Raw genomic sequence first — 15,088 nt, forward strand, 5'->3', positions numbered from 1 at the left:
CGTCGCCGTCTCGTCACCTTCATCTCGTCCAACGCCGTCTCGAGTTCCTCCGGACTCTTGTATTCAAAGTCCCTCATGAGGAACTCCTCGTCCACTTGAGCCATCCATTCCTGCATCTCGGCCAGGTCTTTCTTCAAGTTCACCTGCTTCTCCTGACTCTCCAACAAACGAGCCTGTAAGCTCAGCAACTACAAAAGAAAGCAAGCCGATGCTTTAGTTGATCGGTGTCAAACTTAAGGTGTAGGGGCCAAATACGGCCCGCCATTTCATAAGACCGCGTAAAAGTAATTTGAAAAAGATTATCGACATAATTTTAAGGTCAGCAGTATCTCTAAAAAGATTCAACTATCAAAAAAAGTTGACAAAGGCCCTGCAAAGGAAACCAAAATTACAATGTAGCCTGCGACAAAATTGAGTTTGATTAGATTTTTTTGAGAAAAATAAAACATTTGAACCTGCTTCGAAAGCGAATCCACTCGACTTCGGTAGTCTTCTGCCATCTGCTGCCCCCACTTAACCAGACCCGGAACTCCGGACTCCTGCACGGCTTTCACATTCTCGTCTATCAGCTTCAACGCACCTTGCACGGACTCCATCTCGTTCACATATTCCTGCATCAACGTTTAGCTTGTATTAAGTCATGAAGTGGAACAATCCTCCTAATTTTGTGTCTTGTTAATGTAAAAAATGCCTTCTTCTGACCTTGCAGTGACTCAACTCTTCCTGTAAGCTGCGTGCATCACTTGACTTTGTCGCATCCTGGGACAAAAGCTCCTGAACCGCCTCCAACCAGCGCTCCACTTCCACCGTCTGCACCTGAATGCAATATAACTCACTTTTAGGGCACTCCACATTCTAAAGCATAGTAAAAATGACCCATTATGAGTGTGGCACATGTCTTCCATTACTCTACCTGCTTGTTCTTCATGTTTCCCAGAATGCACTTTAGCCAAGCCATCTCCTCACGAGCATTTGTGGAAAGTTGAGTCCATCTTTGTTGCTCAGCGGGATGGGAGGCTTGCTGCGTTTGCTCAATATCAAGACACAAACCCTACAGAGGGATAACAGGAGTTTCAATGTTATTTTACCCTTTAATATGGCAAGTGACTATTTTTTGGTAATTAAAAAAAACTTTTTCTGGGGGTTATGGAGATGTGCTATGTGACAAGAAACATTTTCTAAAAATGTATTCCTATGGCCGGTTCAAATTATAATTATACACAGATGCATGCATAAAGATTTAATTAATAAATAAATTTATAAATTAAAAAAAGTTCATAAAAACTCAATTAAAACTCTGGTTATGGGTTCCAATACCAATCTAAAGTCAGCGAGCAGACATCATGTGGGTAACTAATAACCAATCGGACAAAAAGAGGGGTGATAGGATAGATTAGAGTATGACAGCCTCCCAGTCAAATTGGATTAGACCTTTATCAATGGCAGCCAATGAGCTAAAAGAGTACCCAATAAAGGCTTCCTGTCTTGTTAATAACAGTTAATTTCAGGTCAATTCATGCCAACCCTTGGCCTTTATGCATTCTACAAGTTGTGTCAAAAGACTGGAAGTTCTCATGTTTCCGTGACACAGAAATGTGCGCGGCATGTCAGGGCGCTGCGCCCAGAATGTGCCAAGTACCCAGCAGCCCCCACCTTGTCGTCACCACCGCCAAAACAAGAGCTCAGACTGAGCCGCATTCCAATGTGGGATAAAGACAAGGTGGGGGGGGTTAAAAAAGGGCGTATTCAACTCCTTTACTGTAGTCAGGAATAAAAACAGGGAAAATAAAAAGGTGATGTAAAATATGGCAGTTCCTGAAAACCTACTCAAGTAAAACAAATGAGTGACTGTTATTGGGTGGGGGTTGGAAATAATGATGTCATGCATGTATAAACATACTGAGCACAAAAAGCATCTGCGCAAGGAGACACTTGTTTTTTCAGCTGCAGATAAAACAAAAGAATGAAATATACAGAGGCAGAACTACTGATACCCAATTCATAAACATAGAGGGGGCTATCTAATAATTCACTTATACTTATGCAACTTCACTCACCTGAGCTCGCTCTATTGCTGCCTCAGTCGCAGCAACGTCGTTGACTCCTCGTCTCAGAGCAGAAAGCCTGGCTTCCAGGCCTTCTACCAAAAGCGATCGTGCCCGGATGGCCTCCAGAGCTGGAAAAGCCACAAAGACAATGATGGAAGATTTCAACGTATGCTTCTCCGCCACATGGGGGCATCGGGAAGTTGAAACCCTAACCCCCCAACCCTAAACCTAACCTTAACCCTAACCCGAACCCATAGTGGTCAATGGTATCTGAATGAATGAAAAAAAAAAACTACTGATGTGAATGAAAGTGCTTAAGTTCTTCAAGAATTGTGGATTGGATGTATTTTGGAGTACGGCAGTAATCTAAAATGTTTTAATAGGATTGTAAATCTGTTCCAGATGCACAGTTATGACGGGGTCTACGAGGGGGATTGAGTTGAGAGAAAAGCAAGAGCAGAAACAGAGTACTTTTCCCGTGGTCATTATCCCAAGTCCACAAGCTCAGGAGGAAAATAATTCGAGCACAAACCAAGGACCGAGGTGGAGGGTTTACCCTCCCAAGTCAATGTAACGTAGAAGTTTTTCTTTCTTTCTGTCAAGGCTTCTGCCAAATACCAGCAGGAGGCCAAGGAATTACAAGATTTGATCCTGGATTTGAGAACAAGAGCCATATTGATTGTAAATAAAACCCCAGCTAAAATGTTTGAAACGACTAAGGAATGACCTCTTCATAGATTGAGGAATCAATCGGGGATTAGCCCAATTCGTTTGTGAATCTTAACTCACTTTTAGTTAGCTTCTTTTGAGGTTGTTGAATTTATGTAGCAATTAGAGAGCGACAGAGTACAAAGATTTACCTTGGTTGGCCTCTTGCAGTTTACTCTGTAGTCGCTTTTGGGTGGAGCCAAGATGCGCCGAAACCGCCGCTACGTTCTCTTTTAAAGACGGAAGCGTTTCCGCATCTGCACGGATCTGTTCGAACCGCGTATTCAAGGTACTGAGGGGGACCATCCGGGACTAAAGAGGAAAGCACAGAGAGCATGCCGTGAAATGTGTATATATTACTGTGGCCTATAGACCCATTGAAAGACAATGAACACTAATCGTTTATTTTCTTGACTGAGTTTTGACTGAATCATAGATCAGTCTGTAGTGGTTTTACAGTCCATATTAAGGGAGTATTGTGCAAGAAAGTCTTCTATTCATCTCTCACCTGACATTCTTCCCTCAGGCTCCTGATTTGGCTGCTGTCACATTTTTCTACATGAGAAGTGGAGTCCAGCCATCCATCCAGTTCTTCCAAGACCCGATCCAGTCCGGCCAGATCAGCCGACAGTGCCATAAACTGAGTTTGCGCGTCAACTCGGTCGCGGGCCGCCTCCAGCTCCCTCACGCACGTGTCCGATTCTGTTTGAATTAGATCTACGTCCGCCCGCACTGAATCCACGTGTACACCCTCTGAAAGTAACGATGACAGAAGTGTAATGTGAGCTCATTTAGTTTTTGGACCAGTACAAACTCTGCATGGAGTACCTCTTTCTAGTTGCTCGATCAAGTCTCGACCTTCCTGAATCACGTGATCGATAGCGGGCTCCTTTGCTTTAAGTTCTATTTCGTTAGCCTAAAAACCCAAAGCACACGTTTAACTGCCGTGTCCCAAATTGTCATTTTCTTAACATGGACATTTTTCCTTCTATGACCTTCAATTTTTGATGCAGCTCCCGAGTATCGGTTGTAGAGTTGGGTACCGTGGAAGCTATCGATTGTGTAGATGCCTTCCAGATTTTGATCCAGCTGCGTTGGTCGTAAAGCTTATTTTGAAACCTGTGGTGCGAAAAAGTGAGCCAAAAAAGTCCTGAAATTGTGTGTTGGATGTGTTTAAGCAGGATCAACAAGAACAGAACTAGTGACAATCAATGAATGGATTTAGCTTTCCTAGCAATACGTACAATCTTATGACTTCTACGTCTGTCTCCACCAATCGTTTCTTGGGAGGGGCAGGTGGAGCCAAGTCCTGGTCAGTGGGGCCGGCCACCGCGACCGTCCTCATGACGACCTGTTCATCTACCTGAGTCATTCCGGCATCAGTTACAGCTTCCATGACCTGTAACGGATCGCAGATAAATCAACGTTGCTCAATTTGTAATCTTTTATTATTTTTGCAAATCAGTTATGAAGATGGGGTCCGAATAACCACCTGGAAGGAACAGTCCTCCAGCATCTGCACTAGGTTATCCCATCGATGTGCCAAATCTTCAGTGTCCGCCTCGATGGTAGCTCCAGCCTCGCCGCTCCTCAACAACGACATCACATCCTGTCCCGCATATCTAAGTTGCTCCAGCGTCTGCTTCTTTCTTTCCATATCATCCTTGAGAATCTAGACATGTTTACAAAATGCCAGTCAAAAAGGAAAGCCGAGTCACATGCGAGTGGAATACACGAAAAGCTGCCACGTTACTTACGGCTAATTGCCGCACTTTAGCGTTAATTTCACTCGGGTTCTTAAAACTGCTCATCTGCACTTCACTCAAGGCGTCTTCTCGTTCTTCCAACCACGCTCGGAATAAAGCCTGCCGACAATTTTCACACGGACTGAGCGCATTTTTCAGTTACGAATTACAGGATTATTATTGCGGGGGCTATAAAGATTAAGAAACACAGTAATGGATGATGTATGAGGACGTTTTACCTGATCCGAGACCAGCTGCTGCCACACCAGAAAGATGTCCTGTAGCTTGTGCCACCTCTCCTCTGTCCAGCGACAAACAGCTGCCCAGCGCTCACCCAGAGACTATTGTGTTAATGACAGTAAATTTATTTAATACATGTAGCAAATTTGTCAATAGAAAATTAAAAAGCATGGCCGTTTTAATTGCAATGACATAGATAAATTGGACAGTTATCACCATTAATGGCAGCCAAAAGTCACTAAGTGGTCAATGTGAAAATAGCTTATTTTTATAGCAATTCCGCTTCATCTGTCCGAGTAAATGGCAGTCAATTATTATGAAGTACTTTATCTCCACTTGCTGTTTGAAATTCTTGCTTTGCCAACTGATCGCCCTTACTTGTAGCTGCTCCTCTAGGGCAGCGGTGGCGCTCTCTCCACAGTTCTCGTCCACCACAACCACCATGTGCGTGAGAGAGTTCACTTTCACTTGCTCTCTTTCCAGGTCGTTCTGAAGATCCTTCAGGGAGGGGCGAAATGACTCAAAATTAGCAGATCGGAGATTAGCCGCACACTCTAAACTCATCTCTGAGTTGACTTTAATGTCTTCACAATCAAATGTCCTTACTTTATGCTGCTCGATGCGTTCCTGGTAGTCGTCAAAGTCTTTCGCCGTCAGCTCGGTTTCAATTTTTCGTATGCGATCTTCGGTCCGACTCAGCCAATCGGAAAGCTGCTGGAGCTGCTGCTGCTGGAGTTCCATCAGGACTTCGTGGAGCCTGAAAATGAAAACCACGAAGCTACTACTTTTTGTCTTTGAAACATTGGACACGTTGATTAGAGTGACTGGCACGAGCCTAGGGGGGAAAGCTCACTGCTCATCAGGTGTCAACTTCCCATCACTTGCAGCCTAGCACATTGCTGGCAGTCAAAAGCCGTAAGCATCTGAGGGTCAGGGCTAAGACTGATGACCTCTATCCAGCAGTGCGAGTACACTAATCATTAAAACGGCGTCGTACCTAGCTTGGCGGTCCATGCTAGCCACGCGCAGGCTCTCCCAGCGGGAATTCAGCAGGCTCATCTGCTCCCGTATTTCATCCTCCACCTCTTCTGACAAGCAGCCCTGGGCGATCAGTTGATTACCGGCTTGCAGCACGTTGCCCACGCTGCTCTGGTGGGCCGTCAGCTCCATCATGAAGGCCTTTCAAAATGCACAACAGCCGCACAGTCACAATTTGCGAGGGAAATAGACCCGTTCGTGACAGGCCTTCAGGCAATGGGCAACTTTACAAGTTTAATGAGAAGTTTGAACACCCAAATGACTGTAAAAAATGATAAACTTTTCACAGTGTAACTCAGAACAAGATACATGGGGCAAGGAATGTCTGAATGACAGACCTCTGGTGCTTAGTATCATGATGGTTCCATTCAACATAATATTTTTGCCCTATCATGCCAATCTAAGGAGGAAGACCAACTCGAGCTTTGGGCAGTCCATCTTGTTTTTCCTCTTTCCCTTCAGATTGATGCTTTGTCCTGGAATCCACACATTAGTCACAGCAAATATTCCCATTTAGGCCAAAGGGAATAGAGCCAAAGCCCTTTTACACACATGGGCAGGCGCAAACGCCCCCTCTAGCAAACAAGTTAGCTTTAGCTAAGGGCACCGTGACGTGGCATGTAAGGTCTATTGCAGTAAATGATCTTTCAACGCCATTGATGGCGATAGATGTCAAATTTATTTGGACTGGAAGAGGCTGGCAAGAAATGTATTGAAATGAGCCTGAAAAGCTACTTATAACAAGGTAGCATATATTCAAAAATGTCCTATCACCTCGTGTGTATGAAATTGCTCTTTAACATCCTCCACATCATCCGACACCTCGTCCTGGATTTGCAAGGCGTCCTCGGCCGACAGCAGCCAGGTCAGTACCTCCTCCAAGGTGGTCTGGTAAGTGTCCAAGTCGGCCTCCAGAACGCCACCTTCCATTGCCTCTTCCGTCAGGGCGTCGGGGGTCTCCGGTCGGGGGCTCTTGCCCAATTGTCTTTGCTGCATATTCTGAGGGGAAAAACAGGACTCATTGAAAAGTATTCATTAAATTTCTTGGGAAATTGCATGGGAATGCTTTTTCGGCAATCGATAAACTCCTGTAGATTTGGGCCATTTCCAGGTACATTCTGAGTCACTTTTGCATTAATGCCAGATTTGTGCATTCTTTTCTCATAGAGCGATGCCTAATCAGCTGCTACTGATTTTTAAATAGAAGCCCGAGTTAAAGGGAGAGGCTTGGAAGTGACTTTTTAGAGGTATGCAGAGCGACCTGCCCTACAGTTGAGGAATAGCAAGTATGCGGGCATATTATGGGATGCTGGGAGGTGCCGGCTGACTTGCAGGGCAGGTCATGCCACAATTTAGGGAGTTAAAAAGTTGTGCAGTTCCAATCCAAGCCGTCCGCAATTAGAAGACAGTTGAGATGTCCCACAGTCAGAATGCATGACCGGACCAGTCGGTATTCATATGTTTGTGAAAAAAAATCATTTGCATGCCTGACATAAAGAGAGAAATGTCTGCTCTCGATAGATGACTGAACATCCAAAATGTCACAAATCTGGAAAAATCTGTTGTGTGAAGTCACAAGGCATTAAAGCCTGAAACGGGGGAGGGGCCCACACTGCACAAAGAACCTCTATTCTGTCCCCGCTGCCCGGTCACAACAGCAGCGGTATGACGGATCACTTCCTGTGGCGGGAGGAAGCCTGCCAGGAAAGTAAACCCCAAATCGGACCAATCAGATGTGATGGTGTTTTCCGAAATCCAGAAAACGGGGAATTTAAAAAGGGTTTTGCAGTTTGACTCCTACTACCACTAAGTTACCTGTACATGAAGACCTGAATCTTCTGCCTCGACTTTGAATCTGCGCGGTAGCGTCTCCACTTCTCGAATGGACGCCATGCTGACGTCTTTGGGTAACGCTGCGAACAGCGACGTCACGTACAAAAGCATGGACTTTTTATCTGGCAACTGCACAGCCACGTCTGTAAAAGAATGAAAAAGAAAAATGGTAGAGTGCGTTACAGTGGCATTGATAGGTGTCCAATCAATTTGAACTGGGAATGCTTCAACTTCATCAGAAGATGCCAAACGAGTTCAGTTTTTGAGGAGGGCGAGGCATCAATGTTGCAATGACTGCCAGGTCTCTCAGTTCAAATGATTTGGACATCCAGCCGCAAAAGTACTGGTCAAAAAGTGGGCCTCACCTTCTGGATCAAGTAGCCTCTCGATTCCAAGCTGGTCTTTGGCTACAGTGAAGGCATGTTCCAGTCGCTCAACAGGGCTCATTTGGACCACGTCTTCCCAACGGAATGCATTTGGCCTGCAAGTGACATGAAATAATCAATCACTGGTTTAGCCTCGAGCCTAAACGAAGACTGGCCTTTCTCACAACCCAAAGTCCCGAGCGTGTGTGTGTATGAGTTACAATTAAGGACAAGGGTTGCATAAATGGGAGAATGGGGGCAAAGGAATACCCCTGATGCTCAACTCACTCACTCTGAACTCACACACACACCGGGCAAGTAAGTGCAAACACCAACATAGCAAGTGTAAACAGGATAAGTCAACACACACATAACCCCCACATACATTAGATACCACCACGAGAGCTGAAAAATCTATCTTCTTTTCCATCTCACAGATATGTTTAACCGTCTTCCTCTTACATAATGTGACTTGCTAACGCAACAAGTGATTTGTTTGCAGTCGGGGCGACAGTTCCTATTTGACGAAATCCAAGCGTGACAAAAGATTACGCGGGTAGAAAACGTGTTTGAGCAGCTATTGTGTATCCTAATCATTTAGTTCGAAGGGATTTTGTTGTAAATGGAAAAGAGTCTGATCAAGCTGCCGTCATGACTCCTTTTTCCGACAGGCTCTCCTCACTTGAAGTTGTGCAGGATGGCGTTAAAAGCCAGACCGTCGGCCCAGCTGGTGGTGAAGTTCAGCACGTTGACCTCCGGGTAAGTGCGGGTGGACTGGCGCACCCAACTCAGCAAAATCTTCTCGCTGTTGGTTTGTTGGAGACTGGACATGACGCCCTTCATGATGTCTTTTACCTGCATGGAGGAAATGAAGATGAGACACAAATGGAAAAATGTTTGATAGAGGGTGAGTCAATTCCAAGTTATATGGACGTGTCCTCACCTGCCAATGAAGAATAATACTCCAAATGAGGCCCAAAGTCAGCTTATGGTTTCCATCCACAATGTCACTCCCACCAATGTTCACCAAATCCACCTGACAACCCCAAAACAAAGCAACATTACAAGATTTAATGCACGAATAAAACATCAGGGGCTTATTTTCTTTATCCTCTGGGGGAAAAAAAAGATTAATTACTGCATTTTACTCAACAGTTGTTAACATCATCTATATTTAAATGTGGACTGTGAATACATTTAACCATGTAACAGTATCATCAAAAAAAATCTCAAATAAAGTGGATGCCTATTGCCGGTAATAGCAGTGAAATCATTATGTCATGTATTTTTGAAGTACAATTTCACAGAATGCAGTTTTTTTTTCAGTAAACACATTTTAATCACAATAATTAATTGGATTTGTGTCGAGCGTGGCCGCCTCCCGAATCTGACGGACAAGTCACGTGCAGAAGCTAGTGCGAGGCCACGTTTGACTTATTTGGAGAGAATCGAGACAAAGCGTGGGATGCGGGAGGTCATGTGTTTAGCTTAGTGACACTTGGCTCTACCGCAGAGTCCACCTTTCACCCCGTTTCTGCTCCCAATTAGCCTCATTCTTCCGCTTCGCTTGCATCCCTCTGTGTGTCCTTATATGTCTCAGGCAGGCAGCGAGCGTGAATTGGCGAGGCCGCTTCTCGGGGAATAGGAAAGTCGGAAATTGCGCGCGCTTTCCGATATGGTGTTTACCAAAGCAGCCGTAATCTCGGCGAAGAAACCCGGGCGAGCTCTTTCGACCCCTCGACGTTTGGATTTGACAAAAAGCCGCCGATTGGTAGCGCACTCACGTTATTCTGATGCAGAACTTGAAGTACTTTGTTGACATTGTTGAGCGCGTGCACTCTGGTGAAGCCTCGCTCTTTGGTCTGAGGAAGAAGAAATGCAGGAATCATCAGGGCACAATAGCGCAGACGTCTTGCAAGAATCCTTCAAATATTCAGAGGAAATGATGGAAAATAGGACGGTAATAGACATTGTGAAGTGGAACCGCCGTGGAAGGCACAATGCCAGCTACCGATTAATAGGAGAAGCAATTCTTTCACTTGAGAACTTAGCCAAAGAATGGCGGGTTGAATTGCAAGCAGCTGCAAATCTTTAAGAAGGCGCTGCACTGACTGACAGGGAATTGGAGATTTATTGTTATCCAAGCCGAGTGAGATGGAGCGAGCGTATTAAATGCAGATTGTCTGACACTTTCGGCAGCGGAAGATATGATGGGTGAATAAAGGGCAGATATGGGATGGGATGAAGAAAAGGAAAAGTCAGACAAAAAAAATGATAAAAATAGCTTAAGATTTTGTTGTATACTGCAGTAACTAACCAGAATGTTGCCAGTGAGTCCCTCCAACAGGTCCAGCAGCTTTCTCCCATCCTTCAGGTCAGAGAACATGTCCTTGATGCTTGTTTTGCCCTCCTGATTGGACGACACACAACAAAACAACCACTTGCGGTCTATTCATTGTATATTAACTAATGTAATCCACTTAATGACATGGTAAATCGCATTTTGTAATAATACCGATTTTAAAATAGCAAAATAATAAAGAAAATTCAGAAAATTGATTGTTTGCTCTGGATGGTGAATAATTTCAGTTTTAATAAATTACCCAACGTTAATTTGGTGTCATTATATTAAAAGTAATCACAGGTAAGGTTGAAACCTTTTGTATTTTTATTAATGTCAAATGACAAACAGGTCTGATTTGACGAACAGTATAAGAGGGACTACACAATTAAAAGAAATCTGCTGCAAACTTATCATAAACATTTAAATATTGAACCCAAACCAAGTGACATTGTCGTAACTAACTTGTTGCATTAATGAGGGGAGAACCTAAGTATAAACTTGCAAGTTACCTTTGAGAACTGTGCATTTATCCATTTGGTGAATGTTTTCTTCTGCACTAAGTCATGTTCATCTGCGGGCCAGAGAAAAAAAAGGCTTTTAAACTGCACAAATACTTTTATATACATCTGCTAATTAATTTCAGAGCTTAAAAGCTGCAAGTGTAATAAATGGGCACATTAAGATGAAGTCCACGTTGCTTTTAGTGGCAAATCACCATTAATCCTAAAATTGGAAATTAGTGCCAGAAGGCAATGTCAATTAAGGTTCGGATGTGGGATAAAAATACAGAAATGGTCTGTGCTTATGTGTATAGTTAAGTGCCACTGTCAGGACACGGGCCGCTGAGTAAAAAGGGATTTGTGAGAGGTTTCTGTTTGCTTTATTGAAATCATTTTCCGATCAAAATGTTGCTATCAGGGTCCAGCGCAGGTGCACTCTCAACACAAAATGGGAATTTCCCCTAACTTGAAAGCAACCTTGAGAGCAACCTTGGAAGGCCCCTTGGCTTGGCTCAAGTCTTCCAAGCCCTGCACCTTGCCTCCCTCACAGCACAATAACTTCAATTCATACAGTATGTGGCTGCTCTTGACCACCGTTGGCACAGGAATGTCAAAGGACTGAAAAGTTCAAGGTAGTATTGTGAGGTTTGGACGAGAGAGATGAAAATATCACTTGGGGAATGTGTATACACAACATTAAGCCATATTACCCATGTCCTCTTAAGCTACTTTACATGTAGCCTGATACTCACATATTGAGTGTATACGAGTAAGTGGTGAATCCAAATCTGTAAATGACATATAACAGCACTTATCCTGCCTGACGCTTATTCAACTTCGAAAACCAACACACCCACCTGAATACCTGTGGGCAATTGTAGGCGTTAATTAGCATTTAGTACAAAAAATGGGTTACAGTTGTTTTTAACCAAACATGTAATATGATTTTCTCATCAATGTAAAAAAAAACAATTCCCATTAAAATGTTATCCCTTTGATCTGATCAATACTGACAATGTTCTTTAATTAGAGAAAAATAGCTTTGTTTTTTATGAAAACTGAATCCAACATAAGAAAATGTCAAGGAAAAAAAACTGGATTGGTGACATGTTGGTTGCAATTACAACTGCTTGGAATTTTTACAGCAGAAAAAAAACATGCTAAAAATATGCATGAGCCTTCTCCAGTTTTTACATGCTTTCCTGCGTACAATGAATGGCCTGATAATTACCAACTACAGTGGATAATTGTGCTGCCAGTTGATTAAATCATGATTAAAAATAATAATAAGAGGGGAACTAGTCATGTGTGGAGGAAAATAAAATCAGATTACAAGGTCAAGATAATAAACGGACATGAAAGATCTGAACCATAAAAAAATAAAAACTTAGTGAGTCAGAGTAAGAACAGGCGCTAAAAATTAAATGGGTTTTAGGAGCATTAGAGTTAGCATAATGTTGGCAACAAAAGGGTCAAATGTGAGCCAACATAAGTTAATAATTGTTTAGGGTTAACACAATCACTACGACATGCTGACAATACACATGTTGTTTACAGTTTACTGCTTTCATCTGATGGTAAAACAGGAAGTGGTGATTGCATCAAGTCGGCGTAATCCCACCGGTATCTTCCCACGGCTCACTGGCCACACATGCACGCGTCTGCAATTTACAATCCGGTATTTCCATTTTAAAATGTAGCCCTGAACGCAACAATGGCGAGATGTTTTTAGGTCAATAATACAAACACAATGTTGTCTTCACGTAAATGCGGTGGCTAACTACTGGTGAAAAAAAAGACTGGAGGACCCCCTGTAAAAACCATTATAGTGGTCTCACTGCTAGCAGTTTTTCCCTAAACTGGCAGGTTACATAATCCATCCCCGAGAGGATTGAGAGTGTGAGGACTCAAGCGTGTGCCATTGGGGAAACCTAAAATGACCAGCTGGGAAAATACAGCGGCAACAGACTTTTCAAATAAATATGGCTTTTATTTCACAGGTGGACAAGTCCCAAGACCTCAGGCCGGGAAGCACTGAGGTGGAAACCAAACAAACCGTGCGGGATTCCACGGCAACATCACATTGCAAACATGGGCGAGCAAACACAGCAATTTACAAGTCAGGCCGCACTTCCTAAATTCACATGATTCCACCTCAGCGCTTGTCCTAATCGAGGCTTTCACAAAATCCTCCCTCCAAGTGACCGCAGTTAACCCGTTCACCACAAGCTCACGTGATCAAGTGGCAACTACCCGAGCTAAACTCTAAAGATATCAAGCTGGGGTGGCGCGTGTCTGACTTTTTAAGGAAAAGATTGTGTCCGGCAACAGTCATCCAGGTTGAACTTCACCTTCTCAGTCAACAGTCGACACAATGAGTGGCTTTCAAGTCATTTGCTCATTGTGCCTCACTAAACTAACTCCTCCTGGAAACAAAAGCGTTTTCACAAAACAACCACAGCACCGATGAACTCCCCCTTTGCTTGTGTAGGATGCAAAGAATGAACAGAATTCCCATAATTCCCAAATGCATTCCTCCCCCCCGAGGTTCCAGCAGTCACTTGCCTCAGCTTGTCACTGCCGAGCAGAGCCTTGTTGACATGCTTTTGCTCTCCAAGAGCCGGGAATTTGGAACGGGGAACCTTCCGTGACCATCGCTATCATCTCTAGGGAACCTTTAAGATCTTGAAATGAACAAATTTATGTTCATGGGCTCATTTTACAAGTCACACCATAGCTAGTCCCTTTCTTTTAGTTCACCATTGAAGAAGAAGCCTTTGCAGAAGACTACCAAGGAATCACCAACTTCCTATCGTGATAGAATACAACCTGTCACATAGCAACCTAAGATATCTTCCACCATCCCACGAACAGTCGCCAGACTCAAAAGAAATTTGGACATTTTGGGCCTCCTTCCCCCTCCTGTGTTTGTCTGTGTCCTTGACTAGAAAAAAAAGGAAAGGACCAGAAGAATGTAGGTAGCGGCAACAGCGAGAGCAAAGGCAGAACCAGAAGAAGAAAAAAATCATAACAGTGCAGTCTGGACGTGGGGGGGCCTCAGAGTGTGGTTGAGGCACCATGAACAGAGATAAAGTCAATGTTCGGAGCCAGCCCAGCATGCAAAGCGATGGAATGATTAGTAACCCACACTGACACTACACAAGGTTGATGCTAATGTTGAAGGAAGCAGTTATAAGTAACGCAGTGGTGCCCAAAATTCATCTTAGAAAGTGACAACAAATGTACATTTTGTGTCCTTTTTTCATACTCTATAGTAGTATAATGTGTACAGGTTTGTCCTCGTATTTGAACCATTCTGAAAACGTGAACGCTAATAAGTCACCGCAGTCAAGCAGAGTCACTTTAGCTTCAAGCACTCGTCGGTTCTTCACTTTCAAGTGGACAACGGGCTCAATTTTAGCCGTGCACTCACCCACAAGAATTATTTCGGGCTTCCGCTTCCTCCTGAAAACATTGCGCTTTCGCCATGACATCCACTTACTCAAATTCATACCAGAAAGTGGAAAGAAAAACAAACGCAGAAGTAGGCATGGGGCTAGCGGGTGACGGAAGAACGCTAGAGCGTAAAAGAGGAAGTAGAAGAAGTGTTAACTTTTTTTTCCTCTCGAACCCAGGACCCTAGAACTGTGAGTTCGTCGCACTAAACACGGTCGCCGGTATTGCAAAACCTGCAACTTAAACAATTCTTACAGTGAAAGTGAAATGGAAGGCAAAGGAAGTTCATTTTTCCTGTACTTTTTCTACTCTCTTCCGTTCTTAAAACACGTAGGAAGTCCTATATTGGAGAAAATCATAGAAAGCAGCGCGCAGTCTTTACAAAGCCTGCTACGGAGGACTAAAAGTAGGCTAAAAAAAAGTGGATGAAGAAACTCAGAGACAAAAAAGGGATTTTCCACTGGAATGAATTAGTCACGCTGACACGGAGAGGTCTCCCAAATCTGTCATTCCGTCCACGAATCTCAAGGTGCTTTGCTCATTGGCTGCCATTGCCAAAGAGAGGCGTCCAATACATTTGGCAATGGCAACCATCAAGACAGAAACACTATTGTTAGTGTTTTCAAAGCAGGACAGAAGGGACTGTCATTAAAAAACCTAATAGGAGGAGTAAAAACAAGAACCTGTATCAAACTTGCCCTCAAGGCAAAAAAAGGAAAGGATCTCAGGCTTTTTAACCACCTTTATTCACTAGGGAAGCTTGAAAGGGTTATTAACCTGATCCCTCTTGCCCTATGGTTTTTGTTTAACT

At 43.6% G+C, this 15,088-nt stretch overlaps 1 protein-coding gene across 5 annotated transcripts in view; it reads right to left on the reverse strand.

The window, feature by feature from the left end:
* Positions 1-15,088, reverse strand: part of utrn (utrophin) — an 80,397-nt gene that overhangs the window by 61,242 nt on the left and 4,067 nt on the right. For 4 of the 5 annotated variants that reach the window (XM_077587699.1, XM_077587697.1, XM_077587698.1 and 1 more), the window contains exons 1-25: positions 14,255-14,348; positions 10,831-10,892; positions 10,295-10,387; positions 9,762-9,839; positions 8,921-9,013; positions 8,660-8,832; positions 7,978-8,093; positions 7,595-7,755; positions 6,554-6,778; positions 5,739-5,920; positions 5,348-5,498; positions 5,120-5,239; positions 4,741-4,842; positions 4,514-4,621; positions 4,249-4,428; positions 4,001-4,155; positions 3,752-3,875; positions 3,585-3,672; positions 3,265-3,509; positions 2,909-3,068; positions 2,058-2,176; positions 914-1,051; positions 703-816; positions 456-611; positions 18-188 (exon numbers count right to left, since the gene is read on the reverse strand). In XM_077587699.1, the coding sequence (XP_077443825.1) occupies positions 18-188; positions 456-611; positions 703-816; positions 914-1,051; positions 2,058-2,176; positions 2,909-3,068; positions 3,265-3,509; positions 3,585-3,672; positions 3,752-3,875; positions 4,001-4,155; positions 4,249-4,428; positions 4,514-4,621; positions 4,741-4,842; positions 5,120-5,239; positions 5,348-5,498; positions 5,739-5,920; positions 6,554-6,778; positions 7,595-7,755; positions 7,978-8,093; positions 8,660-8,832; positions 8,921-9,013; positions 9,762-9,839; positions 10,295-10,387; positions 10,831-10,892; positions 14,255-14,333 (3,393 nt within the window). In that variant the 5' untranslated portion in view covers positions 14,334-14,348. Of the gene's footprint in view, positions 1-17; positions 189-455; positions 612-702; positions 817-913; positions 1,052-2,057; positions 2,177-2,908; positions 3,069-3,264; positions 3,510-3,584; positions 3,673-3,751; positions 3,876-4,000; positions 4,156-4,248; positions 4,429-4,513; positions 4,622-4,740; positions 4,843-5,119; positions 5,240-5,347; positions 5,499-5,738; positions 5,921-6,553; positions 6,779-7,594; positions 7,756-7,977; positions 8,094-8,659; positions 8,833-8,920; positions 9,014-9,761; positions 9,840-10,294; positions 10,388-10,830; positions 10,893-14,254; positions 14,349-15,088 lie in introns of those variants that run through there. The other variant, XM_077587696.1, reaches the window with a different exon arrangement.

This window comes from Stigmatopora argus, chromosome 19 (genome assembly GCF_051989625.1).
Source record: "Stigmatopora argus isolate UIUO_Sarg chromosome 19, RoL_Sarg_1.0, whole genome shotgun sequence".
Taxonomy (NCBI): Eukaryota; Metazoa; Chordata; class Actinopteri; order Syngnathiformes; family Syngnathidae; genus Stigmatopora; species Stigmatopora argus.